This window comes from Balaenoptera musculus, chromosome 7, assembly GCF_009873245.2.
Source record: "Balaenoptera musculus isolate JJ_BM4_2016_0621 chromosome 7, mBalMus1.pri.v3, whole genome shotgun sequence".
Lineage (NCBI taxonomy): Eukaryota > Metazoa > Chordata > Mammalia > Artiodactyla > Balaenopteridae > Balaenoptera > Balaenoptera musculus.
In genome coordinates, this window is record NC_045791.1 from 78,524,764 (window position 1) to 78,542,210 (window position 17,447).

At 38.7% G+C, this 17,447-nt stretch overlaps 1 protein-coding gene across 2 annotated transcripts; it reads left to right on the forward strand.

Annotated features, from left to right (window-relative positions):
* Positions 1–311: 311 nt before the first annotated feature.
* Positions 312–17,106, forward strand: BZW1 (basic leucine zipper and W2 domains 1). 2 transcript variants are annotated; one of them, XM_036857399.1, is made up of 12 exons: positions 312–445; positions 1,672–1,745; positions 3,861–4,037; positions 6,447–6,541; positions 7,343–7,408; positions 8,036–8,171; positions 8,934–9,043; positions 9,177–9,347; positions 9,802–9,948; positions 10,461–10,599; positions 11,981–12,103; positions 12,532–17,106. In XM_036857399.1, exons 2-12 carry the CDS (start codon positions 1,682–1,684, stop codon positions 12,561–12,563), a joined length of 1,260 nt encoding a protein of 419 aa, XP_036713294.1. In that variant the 5' UTR covers positions 312–445; positions 1,672–1,681; the 3' UTR covers positions 12,564–17,106. The 2 variants fall into 2 exon arrangements, with proteins under 2 accessions (XP_036713294.1, XP_036713295.1); XM_036857400.1 differs by lacking the exons at positions 312–445; positions 1,672–1,745; positions 6,447–6,541 and having other exon boundaries at positions 3,960–4,043.
* The last annotated feature ends 341 nt before the right edge of the window (positions 17,107–17,447 follow it).

A 17,447-nucleotide genomic window follows, 5' to 3' on the forward strand; every position in this document is an offset into this window, starting at 1 on the left:
AGGGGTGGGGGGGCTCGGTGGGGAAGGGACTCAGGCCGGACGTGTCCAACTTCCTCGACACCGGCAGGGGTGGTGGGGGATATTCGTTCTCCTAACCCCTCCATGTACTAAGTAAGAGACCGGAGGACACGGCGATGGAAGAAAGATGGGCTAGTCTAGGCTAAGTGTCCCGGAAATCTGGAATTCAATAGAGGAATAAAGAATCTTTGAAAATCCTCTTCGCTTCCTTTGCCTCCTTTCCCACCCCACGCCCCGAAGCGGCCATCAGGGACGGGCGGACCGAACAGCAGAGGAAGAAATCTCGCGATAGGAGACCGGCCGGGCGGGGGTAGCACCTCTTCCCTCCTCCTCCCCTCCTCTCGTTAGTTCCGGTCGCAGAGGAGACACTGCTGCAGTTGCCGCCACCTCCGGGATTTCTGGCTCTTTTCTCTTCGCCTTAAATTCGGTGAGGCGCGGGGCCCGCTCGTCTCGGGCCGAGGTTGCGGCCCGTAGTCGTTGCGCAGAGGATGAGGGAGGCGGCAGGTCCTGTGCGGCCCGGTTTGGATGGGCCCGGGCGGAGGCCGCCGCATGAGGCCGGATCAGATCCGGCGCCGGGATTCAGAGGTCGGGGCCGCTGCTTCAGCAGGGAGGCCGAGGGGCGGCTGCCCGGGCCGGAACGTGAGGCCCGAGTGTGCCCCGCGGCGCCACAGGCGGAGGCAGTGGGCTGGGCAGGTCCCCCTGCGGCCCTGTCCGGCTTGGGTAACAAAGCGGCCGCGGCCTCTGTTGGGTGATGTACGCGTGGGGGGTTTCGGCGGGCGGGGCGGAGGAGCAGCCACCACCACTGCGGCCGCCTCCGCCGCCTCTGCTTTCGCGGGAGGGAGGGCGGATGTACGGGGCGGCTGGGCCCCAGGCGCGAAGTGCCTCGGCGCCTGTGGTCCGCTCGCTGCAGCGGCCGCCACCGCCAACAACGGGGTCAGTAGAGAGGGGGCTGAGGGCGAGGAGCAGCCCCTACGGCTACCCGCCGTGCCCAAGGGGTTCCTGGGCGGGAGTGGGTTATCCGTTGCTGGGCGGGAGGCACGGGAAGGGTTGGATGGGGAGACACGTGCCCAGGGAGGCGGCTTGTATTGTAGGGTATGGGGCGGAGGAGACTAGGCCGGCTCTCAGCCCTTTTCTCAGGCTGGAGTGGTGCAAGCGGACGCTGCGGACACGGGTGCGACTTCAGAGGAGGGTAATGCTTCTCATAACCAGGCCCCTCGGATGAAGGGATTCGCCCTCTGATAGCGTCTTTAAGTTGACATGCGTATTTTGGATATCTCCTGACTGTGGTGGTCATCTCTGTGAGTCCTCTGTGGTGCTCAGAGTGGTGGAAGATGTAGGCGAATTTAAAGAGGAAGAGACTAAACTCTGTTTATGGTGGGTGATTTGCCACTAGTCGCTGTGGCGCTGAAAAGTCATTTAAAAGTGTGCTTCACATTTCATCTTTAAAGGGTTTTGTGTAGGGAGAAATGCAAGTTTTGAACTTAAGTTTAATTCAAGCAAAGGTAATTCTGTGTGCGTGCCCCAGGTCTCTTGCTAGGCTGGAAGTGTATGTCCTATGTGGTTTACATGTGACTAGGCCAGGGTCTGATGCTTTGTTTTTAAAATGGATGTTATGGCACTGATATTTTTAAGGCCTTATTTTTCTCCCCCTAGGGTGTCTTTTATGAATAATCAAAAGCAGCAAAAGCCAACGCTATCAGGCCAGCGTTTTAAAACCAGAAAAAGAGGTAAATATTTATATTTTGATAATATCTCTCTTCAGACTTCCAAAGTTACTTTTATGTCTTCGTTCCTCTGGCAAGCTATTGCTTAGCATTAAAACCTAAAGAGAAAGTACCGAAAGGAACTTGAATTTCTAGTTCATTGCCATTTCAGATATACCCTTAACATTTCTACTACCTTTAAGACTTTTGGTATCAACATATATGTATCTAAGCAGGCTAGTGAATGATGTTTTTGTTGTACAGATAAAGTGCCTCTAAAAAAAAAAAAGTATGGGCTGCATTTTTACTAGCTAAATTTCATTTAAGGAAACTTTTGCTTGAGGGAAAAGGTTAATTTATAAAAGGAGAGCTCCTAATGTGACTACTAGTTTCACCCAAACTTTGTGAACATTTGTGGGAGAAAAATCAGACTTTAACCCATGGAAGTTAATTATGGAACAGAGTTCACATTGCAGTGTCTTTTGAAACTATTCCCTCACAGACTTAGTAAGAAAACTACGAGAATTATATTAACTACTTCTGTGTATTATCAGGTACTTCGATGAATATTGAATTCTGAAGCAAGGCACTGCACTAGTGACACACAGTTAAATGAGATGTGGTCTCAGATATATTTTGTATTGGGTTTAATATTTTACCCCTACACTTTTCAGTGTTGTTGCTCAAAAGCACATATTGACCTTATTTTACAGGAAACTTTTAGGAAATAGAGAACTGGGTAGGCTACTCATTATAAATTGTGTTTTTCTATCCTGAGTGGCAGACACTTTGAAATATATATTACAGAATCTTTTATGATCTCTGATTGTAGCCTGCCCCCTTACAGCAGGGAGACCAAGGAGTAATTGGATTCTAGTCTTTGCAGATTCATTTAGATTTAAGCCAGTAAATTTTCTCAAGAGGAGGCATAGAAGTTGGGAACCAGAGCAATTCTGCAGTAATGGAAAACTCTGTATTCTCAAGTTATGTGGATTACTGATACCGCCTTTGTGTAAATATAGTATCAAGTAGTTTTATTATTGTTGTTAGGACCAGGAAGAGGTGTCACTTCCCCAGTTCCAGATTGAGATCACTCATGGCCTCCTAGTTCTTGATGACTGGGTCCTGGGTATGGTGAACAACCATCCCAGTTTGCCTGGGACTGAATAGAGTTCCCAGGACACGGATCCTTTCAGTTGTAAAAACAAAAAAGTCCTAGGCAAACAGGGAAGAGTTGGTCACCCTAGTGCTGTGTAGAAATTAAGATATCATCTAACCTAGATAGGGAAATCAAACCCTACCCTGGAGTGTGTGACAGCAGCACAGTAAAGGCTAGGTATGTACCCAAGGCACTTTTTAGAGTGCTTTATATTTTATTTATGTCATTTAATATTCACAACAACCTTATGAGATAGGTCCTACTCTTAATCACCATTTTACCATAGGGAAATTCAGACATGAAGAATGGGGCCAATTGCTCAAATTCAGACAGTTAACCGGTGATCTCGATTTGAATCAGGCAGTTTGAATCCAGAGCCCTTACTCATAACTGCTACATGTCATGTATTGGATACTCAGTAAATGTACTTTCTAAAGATTACCTTAATAAGTATTACATGAGTGATTTTTTTTTTTTAAGTAGAAAGTGTTATGGGCACTTTTAAAGAAAATCAAGAGCTCCCTTTCACTCAGGAATGAAGTTTACCTGAGGTATAGAAGATATCCTAAATGTCAGAAAAGCTCAGAGGCAATGGAAGAGTATTCCAGGTGGAAATTGTAACCTGGCAGTAGGAACACACCAGCTCATTTAGCTCACTTAGGAGACGCCTAGTCTCCTAAGTATTATACTTGTGTGAAAAAATAGTGGGAGAAAAGCCACACACTTCTTATGATAGGCAGTCCTGCCTTGCACTTGTAGAGGTGCAACTTGCAAAGCACGTGTGTTTAGTCTCCTGTTGTGTTTGCTTGTGTTGCAGGTCTTGGGTAATCTAGGTAGTGTTTGTTTTTTCCAGCTATTGAAATAAATGAAATTGTGATGAATGTGGTTAACTTATTCAGTAGTTATAGCTTCATAAGGTTGTGGTTTCATGGCATTTGAGTAAGCCTTTTAAAACTAAATGTTTTGGGGTTTTCCCCCAGATGAAAAAGAGAGGTTTGACCCTACTCAGTTTCAAGACTGCATTATTCAAGGCTTAACTGAAACTGGTACTGATTTGGAAGCAGTAGCAAAGTTTCTTGATGCTTCTGGAGCAAAACTTGATTACCGCCGATATGCAGAAACACTCTTTGACATTCTGGTGGCCGGTGGAATGCTGGGTAAGTGTCTGGGTCTTGTGGGAAGTGTGTTGTATGGGGATTGTGTAGAATCCAGAATATGAACTATTTGACAAACCTATCAAATCAGGGTGGCTTTTTTTTTTTTTTTTTTTTACCCCCTTAGGATTTTCCCTTTTTTTTTCTTCTCAAATTATAGTAAATTTGCCAATTGCCTTGCTCTGTCTAGCTTTATATTTGAAATCCATTACAGAACCATAACATTTGGGGAAGATTTGTCTGACATATTAAGTCCCAACAATGTCTTCCATCAGTGATTTTTCCAACCTGTGTTTGTACACTCTCAGTTAATGAAGAAATCCCTATCTCTTGTTCTGTCTTACCAAATACTTTATAAATTTAACCCTCGTATCCGAGGGTTCCGCATCCATGGATTCAGCCAACTGTGGATCAAAAATATTCCCCGGAGTGGTGGTGGGGGATTGTCCAGAATGTTCCAAAAAGCAAAACTTGCATTTCCCATACTCCAGTAACTATGTAGCATTTACATGGTATTCTGTTTTATAAGTAACCTAGAGACTGTTTAAAGTATACATAAGGATATGCGTAGGTTATATGTAAATACTATGCCCTTTCATATAAGGGACTTGAGCATCTGCAGATTCTGGTATCCACAACGGTCCTGGAACCAGTTCAGGACAACTCTGTACCTGAAGACTCTAATCCTGCACTCTCCTATGTATTAGCCACTAGCCACTTGTGGTTATCAATCACTTAGAATGTGACTAATACAAATTCAGAGGTACTGAAAATGTAAAATACACATTGGATTTTAAAGACAATGCTAAAAAGAATGTAAGATATCTCTAATATTTTGAATACTGAAATGTTAAAATCAATATTTTTGATGTGTTGGGTTAAAGTATATCAAAATAATTTCACCTTTTATTTATTTTTTAAAATTTATTTATTTATTTTTGGCTGCGTTGGGTCTTCGTTGCTGTGCACGGGCTTTCTCTAGTTGCGGCGAGCAGGGGCTACTCTTCGTTGCGGTGCACAGGCTTCTTATTGCGGTGGCTTCTCTTGTTGCAGAGCACGGGCTCTAGGCACGTGGGCTTCAGTAGTTGTGGCTCGGGGCCTCAGTAGTTGTGGCTTGCGGGCTCTAGAGCACAGGCTCAGTAGTTGTGGCACATGGGCTTAGTTGGTCCGTGGCATGTGGGATCTTCACGGCCCAGGGCTTGAACCTATGTCCCCTGCATTGGCAGGCGGATTCTTAACCACTGCGCCACCAGGGAAGCCCCTCACCTTTTATTTTTAATATGGCTACTAGAAGATTCAAAGTTACATTATGTGCTCACATTATATTTCTATCCATAGCCCTGCTGATTTACTCCTGCCTCCACCCTCAACGGCTCAGACTATCTTAATAGAATGTGCTACTTAGTTATATATTTTCAAAGGATACTGGTAATTTCATTTCCATGGCTCTTTAAAGTATTCCAAAATGTTTTCACAGTAACAGTGTATTGAACCTCGGCCAAGCTGATAGAATCAGAACTCTACTTGTATACATGCAGGATGGAGGCTTAGAGAGGCTTCAGTAGCTTGCATGCGATCAAACAATTGCTCAGTGGTGGAACGGGAACTTAAATGTTCATATGTTCTAATGCCTAGTCAGATGAATATCTCTTTTATTGTATCATTTGTAGTAAGAAATGGGAAACATACCTATTTTCTATTCATAATACTGCTATCAGTAAGCCGCTTTTTAAAATTCTTTTTAAAGTATCATTTTTAATAAGGAGATTTTCAGACATATCCTGGAGAGAATAGTGTAATAAACTAAGGATCTGCTACCCAACTTCAGCAATTTTTAACGATCTTACTTCATCTATTACCCCACCGACTTCATCTCCCCTCCCCTGTATTTTAAAGTGTACGTCAGACATCATTTTATCCATAAATACTTACAAATGTATCTAAAAGATAAAGTCTCTAAGTTGCAGGATTTTATAGCCCAGCCTCTTTGGAAGTTTATGAAAGGTTTTCTGTATGGAAAGTCAGAACCAACTCTGAACATCTCCACTTGAGTGACAGATTTGGCACTGCTGAATTAATGCAGTGAGTGAGTTTCACTGGGTTGCTGAAGAGGGTTATTTTATTTATTGCAATAAATTGTTTTCACTTTGTTCACACATATTGAACCAACCAGCCATGTTCCTACTGAGAAATTGACTTTGCTTTCAAATCATCTCAGAATTTTTATCAGTTTATTTTATAATGAGAATCCTTACAGAAAATAAGATTGACTAGTATATATAGATGTTGAACTATAATGTTGTACACCTGAAACATAAAAATAAAAAGTTAAAGTTTAAAGGAAAGTAGGATTGAAATAATTACTAATTTTAAATGAAGGCCATTGCAAATTTTTTGTAAAATATACCTTAGCCCCAGGTGGTACACTGGCAGATGACATGATGCGTACAGATGTCTGTGTGTTCGCAGCACAAGAAGACCTAGAGACCATGCAAGCATTTGCTCAGGTAAATTAAACTTTACATAATTATTTCAGTTAGTTGTTATCCATCTAACCAATGTTTAAGGAATAGTCTGCTTTTTTAAGAGACTGCTGGTAGCAGGTTGAAGGAATCTGAGCTGAAGGTTTAGAGGTGTTCTGGGTGTGCAGTGTGATGGTTTAGGAACTTAAAAATGTGCTGAGGAAAACAAAATAGAAAAAAATTGAATCAGTTCTCCTTTTCCTATTTGTCCCTCTAAAATTAATCCATTTTTTAGGAAAAAAAGTCAAGCTGAAAAAGGAAAATCAGTTCCCTGTCGTGATTTTCATCACTAAATTATTCTGCATATAGCTTTTTAAAGGTGAATGAGTTATAGGCAGATTAGCTTCTTTATCAGTCACAATCTCATTTGAAAGTTGCATACATAGTCATGCTTGTGTTACTGTAAGCAAAGAATTAAAATGCATCTAACCTAGGGATTGTTGTCTATGTCATTAGGAAAGTAGAACTATATTTTATGATCCTATTTTGTTAAAATCCTACAAATGGGTAAATGACTTGTATTTGAGCAATAATTAGTCCATGCTTTGATATTTGGCAATAAAATCTATTGCAGGGTGGCGGTTAAAGTGTTAACAGTATTGGTATATTGTAGGATTTGGGAATTGACAGGCTTCCCAAGCTGGTTTAAACATCTGATGAAACGTTCACTTCTTTGCTATTCTGGAGATAATGTGGAGAGGTCTTAGTTGCCCTGACTTAGATCTTTTGGGAATCTGACATTTTTACGTATGAGGTTATCATTCAGTTCCTTTACTATTCTTACAGGTTTTTAACAAGTTAATCAGGCGCTACAAATACCTGGAGAAAGGTTTTGAAGATGAAGTTAAAAAGGTATGACCAGCAGTATGCTTTGTGGAAAACAAAAGGTTGAGGTCAAAGAAGGGAATGTTAAATCCTAATTCTGCCACTGATTTGAGATAATTTTAGATATTTAGGTAGGCTGTCTTTGAAATGAAGTTTGGGGGTATATCATTTTGTAATTTGCTGTACACTGTTTCTTAGCTCTATATCCAAACAAGTGGCAAAGGGGTTAAAATCCAAGTGGGGTTTGTTTAGAAGACAGAGAGTAGCAGATCAGAGCTAAACACATTGACAAAGAGAAATTTAACATACTTGCTCTCTGAGTCTTAGATATTCTACATATAGGTGCACAGAAAATTTGGTAAGGTTAATAGTAACATTTAATGAATATGAGACACTGTCTTAATTATTAACTCATTTAATATTCTCAAAAGCCCTGTGAAACAAGTTTTATTACCCACATTTACATATGAGAAGACTGAGACAGAGGTTAAGTATCTTGCCCAAGATCACTCAGCTAGTGAGTATTATAACCAAGATATAAACTTTGGATGGTTAGGCCCCAGAGCCCACAATTTTAACCAATATAATATGCTTTACTGCTTCTATTTATATAATGCATTTGCTCATTTAACCCTTAACTATTTACTTTTATAGCTGCTGCTGTTCTTAAAGGGTTTTTCAGAGTCGGAGAGGAACAAGCTGGCTATGTTGACTGGTGTTCTTCTGGCTAATGGAACACTTAACGCATCCATTCTTAATAGCCTTTATAATGAGAATTTGGTTAAAGAAGGTAATCAACCTTTAGTAAAGGATGATCTTTAGTTGGCTGAGGGTGGGGTAGATAAGAGCCTGAAAGATGAACTGATATGAAAGTTAAGATATAGTTTATGTAGATTGGACTTGTGTGACAGTCTTAGTTTTTTAACTAGTATCCTTAAATTTAATTGGTTCATTTCAACTCATTAGTTATTTAATGTATACCTTTGGCATTTAGGCTTAACGACTTTCTTTAGACATACAGCAAATATCCAGGGTCTAGACAAAATGTGATTGATTGTAAAGTAAAAATAGAAATGCTGTGGAAACCCAGAGAGATATTAATCCCAACTGGGAAACTTGGGAACATCTTGAATAGAGAAAATGGGGAAAATGGCAAGCTGAAAAAGAAAATAAGTTCCCTTTTGTGATTTCCATAGTTAAATTATTCTGTACAGTAATTTAAAAGCTGACTTTTTTTTTTTTATTGCTTAGAGTACTGAGTTATTTAACATGCCTTATTTTTATTCTCACAACAACCCTGTCAAGTGTAAGAATTGTTACTGTCATTTTACACATCAGAAAACAGTTTAACTTGACTAACAGTACACAACTAGCAAATGGTAGAGTAGAGAAATTGGAGTGCAATGGTAAGCAGTGGCAGAGGGAAGTTCAGGGGTAAGCTTGGGGATAAAGTGAATAATCCTGTGTGGTGGAACCTCAGAGGGAGGAAATGGGAGATAGTCATTGAAATCCAGGAAGGTACTTCTGTTAAGTAAGCTCTGTTTTTCTGCAGGGGTTTCAGCAGCTTTTGCTGTAAAGCTCTTTAAATCATGGATAAATGAAAAAGATATCAATGCGGTAGCTGCAAGTCTTCGGAAAGTGAGCATGGATAACAGACTGATGGTTTGTAACTTTTCATTCTTCACAGTCTTGAAAGCTTAATAGGCAACTTTCCCATTTTTAATCTGTGAAAAGAGAAAAAGTTTTTCTTAATCTGATTTGAAGACCATTTAACCAGATTAAATTCTCCTTTCAGGAACTTTTTCCTGCCAATAAACAAAGCGTTGAACACTTCACAAAGTATTTTACTGAGGCAGGCTTGAAAGAACTTTCAGAGTATGTTCGGAATCAGCAAACCATAGGAGCTCGTAAGGAACTCCAGAAAGAACTTCAAGAACAGATGTCCCGTGGTGATCCATTTAAGGATGTGAGATACTCTTATTTAAACTATCTTTATATGGCTAAGTTTCTGGCAAAGAACATTTTTACTCATTTGAGAAACTTTAAAGTATTTCACCAGTGAGTTTTAATAATAGCTATAGAATGTTATGCTGGGGCTTTGCCTCAATCTTTTTCATATTCATTGCCTTATGGGTACCCAGAAATCATAACACTTGGGGATTTTTGTAAGGTGCAAGCCAATAGACAGACCTTCTGTTTCCATCTTGGTCTTTTCCTAGGTAGTTTGCCTATGTGTAATACAGGGTTTGAACTAGAAGTCCATACCTTCTCATTCTAAAAGTTCTGTGATTATATGTGGTCTCCTGGTCATTGCTAGTGGCATGGAAAGGTGTTTATGCTTTTGTGAAAGGTCTAAGTTTCACGTGTGTAGTATCTACATATCAAACTTATTTCTGTACTAAATTTGGATTCTTTTGCAGATAATTTTGTATGTCAAGGAGGAGATGAAAAAAAACAACATCCCAGAACCAGTTGTCATCGGAATAATATGGTCCAGTGTAATGAGCACCGTGGAATGGAACAAAAAGGAGGAGCTTGTAGCGGAGCAAGCCATCAAGCACTTGAAGGTACGAGACCTGTGCCCTGATCAAACGTCAGTCCTGTAAGTGGGGTAAGTGAACTGCCGGTGTACTTGTCTACGGGGACTCATCACATCCTGTGCTTCCTGGGGATAAGCCACCGGTAAGTAGGCAAAGGACGTGTTAACTACTGATGACAGCCTTTTAAAAAGTCTGATTTGGGCTTTCTTCGGCTCACAGGTTAAAAAGAAATACATGTTTAAAAGTAGATTAAACCTGTAATTTGGTCTTTGCTTCTGAGAGAATATTGGAAAACAGGAGGATTCTTTTTTTTCCCTTTAAAATATTAACATTGTATTCACAGTTATCTGGAATCCTTGGCATAGTATTGCTTTTTTGATTTAAATGCTTGATTTTTCTGCTTTACTCTTTTTTAACTTCCACTAAATAGAATATAATTCACAGTGATTATAAAAGATGAGTTATGTTATGTCTTAAGAATTTATAATAGATGGTCATTGTACTAAATGACTCAATCTTTTCTCCCTTCCCTTTAAAAGCAATACAGCCCTCTACTTGCTGCCTTTACAACTCAAGGTCAGTCTGAGCTGACTCTGTTACTGAAGATTCAGGAGTATTGCTATGACAACATTCATTTCATGAAAGCCTTCCAGAAAATAGTGGTGCTTTTTTATAAAGGTAATTTAAATTTTGAATTTTGTGAATACATTTGACAAATATCCTAGAAAACTCAAAATAATTCTAATGAGTAGTTCTCTGAACATCAGCACCCTAAAGTATTTTACTCTAATCACTGGACTGAGTTGTCTCTGATTTAATTAGTTACTTTTGAGTGCATTATCTTTAAAACATCTCTAAAGCTTATTAACAAGTTAAAATCTAAAGCCTTCTTGATGAGGCCTCAAACTTTGCCTCCTATACTCCCCCAGTCCTCTTCCCCAGACAGATGATTTTGTTGCGTCCCATATTTTAAACTTAGAGGTCTACCTGCATACCTGCGTCCCCAGGTTTTGTTTGTTTGTTTGTTTTAAAGGATAGGGTAATGAACTCCAAGTACCCTGTGCTTCAGTGATTATCAGCTTGCGGTTAGGTTTCTTTAAAGTATCTATACCTCCCCTTCCTCCACTCAGATTGTTTAGAAATAAATCTTAGAAATCTTCATTTAATTCTGGAAAAGTTAGTAATTAACTTTTAATTTTATCTGTAAAACACATGGACTTTTAAAAATCACAGTACCATTTTCAAAAAAAAAAAAAAAAAAAAATTAAAGAATTATCTATCAAATATCCCTGATCATTTATCACAAGATTTCTCAACCTTGGTACTACTGTTTTGGGCCAGATAACTATTTTGTAGGTGACTGTCCTGTGCACTGTAGAGTGTTTAACAGCATCCCTGGCATCAGCCCAACAGGTGCCAGAAGCACCTCTCCCCAGTGTAACAACCAAGAATGTCTGTAAACATTGTCCGATGTCCCCAAGGGATAAAACTGCCTTCAGTTGAGAGAATCACTGGTTTAATAAGGTTGATTTCCTGTTTGTAGGTTCATACATTGGCCACAAGTTGCTAAAAAGTTTCTTAATATAGTGTTCTCATTTCATCTTTTCTACTTTAAATTTTAATTCATTGAAGAAACCAGTTAAGAGAGAGTTCTGAATACAGATTTATTTTGTAAGCAACAAAAATATTTGCTTTGCAGTAAGATCTTTTTTTACCATGAAGGCATTTGCACCTTAGGGCAGGGGGTCCCCAACCCCCAGACCGCGGACCGCTACCGGTCTGTGGCCCATCAGGAACCGGGCCGCACAGCAGGAGGTAAGCAGTGGGCGAGCGAGCGAAGCTTCATCTGCCGCTCCCCATCGCTCCCCATCGCTCGCGTGACTGCCTGAACCATGTCTCCCACCCCCACCCCCCATGGAAAAATCTGTCTTCCGTGAAACCGGTCCCTGGTGCCAAAAAGGTTGAGGACCGCTGCCTTAGGGGGTTTCTAACTCTGCCTTAGTTAGAGAAGTACTGTATGAAAACTCCACGAATGTAAAGGTTGCTCTCTTCTTTATAGCTGAAGTTCTGAGTGAAGAACCCATTCTGAAGTGGTATAAAGATGCACATGTTGCCAAGGGGAAAAGTGTCTTCCTTGAGCAAATGAAAAAGTTTGTAGAGTGGCTCAAAAATGCTGAAGAAGGTAAGTCTTTTCATTTGGGCAGGTTTTCTTTTTTGGTAAAGCCTGACAACTTATTTTAATGTGACCAAGAGTATGTCCATACATGTTGCCTTCTTTCATTCAGGTACCATTTTGTACCTGAGTACAGATTTTTGTTTATTTATGACAGACCTGCAAAAACTTACTACTTTAAAGTAGGTGAGGAAAACTAGACTTCAGGTATTTTGATGGCTTGGCCATAATACTGTCATTCTTAGGAAATTAGAAAATTTTGAGAATAGTTAATATTTATGAATTTTGAGATTTACAAATGAATGCATTTAATATCCCCTCATATGAGTAGAGCATTATTAATAAAATTCCTTAAATAAAGGAATTTCCGTTTATAAAACGGAAGTTTTGCTTTCTGATACCATGTAATGCTTGACTGCACTTTTCCCCTTTTCTAGAATCTGAGTCTGAAGCTGAAGAAGGTGACTGAATTTGAAACTACACCCTCAGTAAAGCAAACAGGAATTGTAGATAAAATGTCATGTCTCATGTGTCCTGGTTCTTACATCTTCCTACCTCCCTATATCAAGCATGATATAAGGGCTTTCATGGCAAATTTTATTTTAACTGTTTCTATGGTTACTGGAAATGTTGGATTTAGTTTCTAAAACCATGTTTTAAGTAGCTACAGGAGCTATAGATTTGAATCTAATGTTGCATTAGTCTTTTCAGTTATCTTCTACCTCCTGTATTTTCTACTGTAATAATGTAATTTAAGGCCTTCCACAATGAACAGTTCACTTTTTCCCTGGGTTTTCTATATAAACAGTTTTCAAGATATGATTTGGTTAAAAATAATTTGTTATAAAAATTCTGTTTGCAAATTAAACTGTAAAAGTATCCAAAGTCTCAGAAGGCAGTGATTTGTGTGATATTTTGGTATGCCCAAAGCCCTGCTCATCAATGAAAATCTCATATACAATAATTAGATTCATTAACATGAATCTTGAGTATTTGGACCACTGCTTGCATGTTAATATTTTCTTGCATTTTTAACCCCAGATGTACTTGAGCTCAATTGTTTGCTCTCTGATTTTCATTCCTTAAAATGAAGCCATGGAGAACAAACTTGAAAGTGAGGTGTTGGGAAATTGTATGTGGCAGAGGTGGTGGGAAGAAAAAAGTTGAGCTTTTACCCATTGAGAAACCTCTGCATTCAGTCTGCTTCTTTCTAGACAAAACAAATGAATATTCTTTTCATACCGCCATTTTCAAATATACCTTGGAAAAGCCTTGTCATTTAAAGTATTTTACAGTTGTCATACACTTAGATTGGTAAGACAGGACTCATAAAACAGTGTAAGTAAAGCAAATGACTGTACTAAACCCAGAAAATTGTTGAAAGAAAAGTGGTTAGCATGTTCTAATTGGGATTCTAAATATAACTCATATTTCCTGTTGGCTTAGAGTATTTGTTGCAAAGAATGAAGTGCAGTGATAATGATTATCCTACTTGGTCATACTGGGCCAGCTTCATTCTCTTCACAGATTCATGTATGACTCAAGCATCTGCCTATTAATTTACCCCCGTTGCCAATATTTTAAATTGCCATGAGCCAAATATCTCTTCTGTACAGTTGATCCATTTATTTTAATGGCTGCCTTTTCATTTCCATCTTAATTTTCTTGCTGCTAACCATCTTTATATGTAGTCATTAGAAAACAAAATGTGGCAACACGTTTTGGTGGAAAGATTTCATGTTAAAAGTGAACATTTTGAAAGCTTTTTTGATTGGTGAAAGAAATGAGCTTGGAATAATGCCACCAGAGACTGAGTGGGAATTGCCCCTTTCAGAGGTACCATTCTTAGGAGCTAAAAAATCAGGTGTTTATAAGTTTATCTTGAGGGAATAACGTGTAATACAGTTTGAAATAAAGGTATAATAACCTTATGAAGAAGAGCATTATAACTGATACCGTTGCGAAGGGGGTGAAATTGTTAAATGAATGACTGATAAAGCTTTCATGCGCAGACAAAATGTATTCACTAGGTTTCTACATAGTGATCTACTTTTACTTTGTAATTTGTAGTCCTTAAAAGACTTTTTTTTAAAAAATAAAGTCCATCCTTACACTTAGGTTTATATAGGTTAATCTTCTTTTTTAATTTTTAGTTTTTTTGTAATTTCCATGTTAACGCCTACTGGTAACTGTATGTTATGCATTCAGACATCTCTACTATATAAGCATTAAATAATTGCTCTTTTCATCCTTATGACCCCCAAACTGTAAACACCTACACAGAATTCTGATGCAGCAGAAACTACATTAATGTTTCTACAACCAAGTCATTGCATGTTACTGCAGTACAGAGTGCACCTTATTATATACTGTGTATAGTGAAAGTGTATAGTCTTCCAGAACTACATTATGATCTCTGATCACAGTTTTTTCCTTCATGGCAAAGTAGTGTTTACTTACTACAATATTATAGTAAATGGATAAAGTAACCTGTGACAGTATAGTGTAAAGAAAGGGAATGCTATCTAAAAAGACTTCGCAGATTTTCATTTTGAATTTTAAGTGGCAATTTTGAATTTCAGCTGCCAGTGCCAACCTCAAACCTGTAATTCTTAATATAGTTGTTAAGATTGTACTTGTAATTATGATCAGAAAAATGTTAATTGATTTTCCTAACTTGGTGTCAGTTTCTAAGGATAAGTCTCCTCTTAGATGCCATAATTAAATGTGTTTAGAGCTGATGATAAATTTCTTAATCTTAATTATTCTGGGAGTATTGTCCTAGAGACATTATGTTCTTATGAAAATTCCAAATGCCAAAAATGCCACAGGGTATTTTGACATAGCACAGCGATGGTGGGGAGAAGAAATGCATGTGACTGAGAGATTGACTTCTAATTCAGTGTTTCTTAAAGCTTTTTTTCATCAACCCCAGCCCCAAAGCCTTTTAAACTTTTTTTTTTTTTAAATAGTGCCCCAATGAATTTTTTTGGCCACGCCACACAGCTTGTGGGAATCTCAGTTCCCCAACCAGGGATTGAACCCCAGCCCTTGGCAGTGAAAGCGTGGAGTCCTAACCACTGGACCGCCAGGGAATTCCCCCCAATGAATTTTAATATCATAGTATGCTGTATATATATTATATCTGCTTTATACATGAAAAGAGTAAGGAGTTTTTTTGGTCCTGCTTGGGGGTGACACCACCCCCATGTGAGAATGCGTATCCTAATGTATCTTTTTTAAAAGGGGAGGGGACCTAGTGATAGACATTTACGTTGGCAGATGTATCTTTATGTGTGTCCAAATCTTGAAGCAGTATTTTTTTCTGCCAGGGTCACTAGAAAATAGAAGAACTTTGTTGTCTGCCAGTCACCATCTTTTAACAGCTGTGCTTTATACCCTTTCCACCATAGGCATCAGACAAATCATTTCCCATTGGCTTTGGAGGTCTTGCCAGATTCTTACTTGACTTATAAATGTATCATAAATAGAATCATTCAGGTTCCTTCTCATCTATAAACATCAATTAAAATCCTAGGTGAATGACTTACTTTAATTAAAGTTGTTCATTATAACACACTGATAAATGGCATTGAAATTTTACTGATGAGTCGACTGTCATATTCAAGTAGGCTGCTTGCAGGAACTGATAGAACTATTGGTTGATTTAAAATGTAACATAGATGCCAAAGTTCTAGTGTACATTATTACCTAGACTACTGAATTATCTTTGTAAAAATCTCCTCAGATGCTATTTACAGGTGCCATGTAAAATAGGCTAATGTGCATTTCTGAGAATTCTGGTAAACTGCCTTGCTATGATTTTTCATGTAAAGTATTAGTCCTCTAGTACTGATACAGGGTATGTCTATTCACCAGCCTACTGAAACCTAGTGGTTTGAAATATTATTAAGAAATAAGTTTTTAAGAAGACTTTAAGTGGGCTCTAGAAGATGTGATAAGTACTTTTGACTTTGAAATAATGAATTTATAATTGGCCTCTGTCTAAAGACTTGAATTGCAGTGGATTTGTACCTAAACACAATCTTAAGCGTAACTGTATGAAATTTGGTATGGATCAGAAAGGCTTCCAAACTCCCTTTCTTTCCCTCCCCACTTTTTTTCCTTCTATTTAACTATGGGCTATTAGCAGCCATATCAAATCCAATCATTTTAATTTTCCAATGTGCCTACAATCCTTTTATCCTTATTCTAAGATTATCATTTCACCTCTTAATGAATTGAAAAAATGGTGAGGATACTTTACAAATTCACTCTACCACTGTCAATTTAGTAACTCTTAATAACCTTAGTTAAAGTAAAAGCTCAACTGCTTGTGCCTACTACAGTGCCGTAGAGGAGACGTGGCAACAACTCTGCTCAGTCCTTTGCTTTGTAGACTTTACCTAGAGGGACCAATATCTTATTAAACTATGATATGATTAGAATGGTTACGGTTGTATTACTGCAGGTCTGGGAACTATGCATTAAATGTGTGTAATGAATTTGGGGTGCTACAAAGTTATCAAATATAACTGAGCTGTTTCATTTCAGGGAATTTCCAGTCAGTGTAACCATTTTAAAATAGGATGAAAATAGTTTAAACCATTTTTTTAAGCTTGAAATCCTGAAGGCTGTGCTTCAAGTTGACTTAGAGGTAAACCTATTGGGGAAATAAGTGACCCACTTACAGACTGAAGCCTCTATTACTTCAGAAAGATGTTCTACATTTTCTGGCATCCTGAGAATAAAATATTATCTCTGTAAGTACACCTCATTTCCATTCTAGTTAGGACTAAGGGATCCTCACGTGGCAAAAAGCTGAAGAATGGAGAAAACTGGATAGCCGATAATCCAGATAGTTCTTGGCACTCTGAACAACCTCAAGTACAGCCATCCAAGCCAGTAATCATATTGCTGCATTATTTCTTTGTGAAATTTGCTTCTTGTCTGTACCCTTGAAATTGAATAAAATTTCATGAGACTCCTTATTAATGTAAAGAGAAAAGCAATGACTTGCACTGGTTGTTGTATGCTAATAACCTTTGAGTGCTGGAGTTGGTTAACACTCAGTCCTTGTCTTTACTGTTTTGCCTTTGTGTTTAAAATACGGTCAAAAGGCCTGTGCCCTCAGAAAAATTTTTTTTCTCCAAACAACGTTTGCTTTTGTTTGGCTCACATGTACTTCAAACTCCTATCCAAACACATACATGTTCAAAAAATGCCAGTGTTTCACTTCGTAAAATGTAATGCCATCTACCCGCTCCAGAAGGCTTCAAGTCCCTTCCCTTTCAGCCCTCACATCTAATAGATCAAATCCTGTGTATTCCAATTATGAAATCACTTCTCTCCA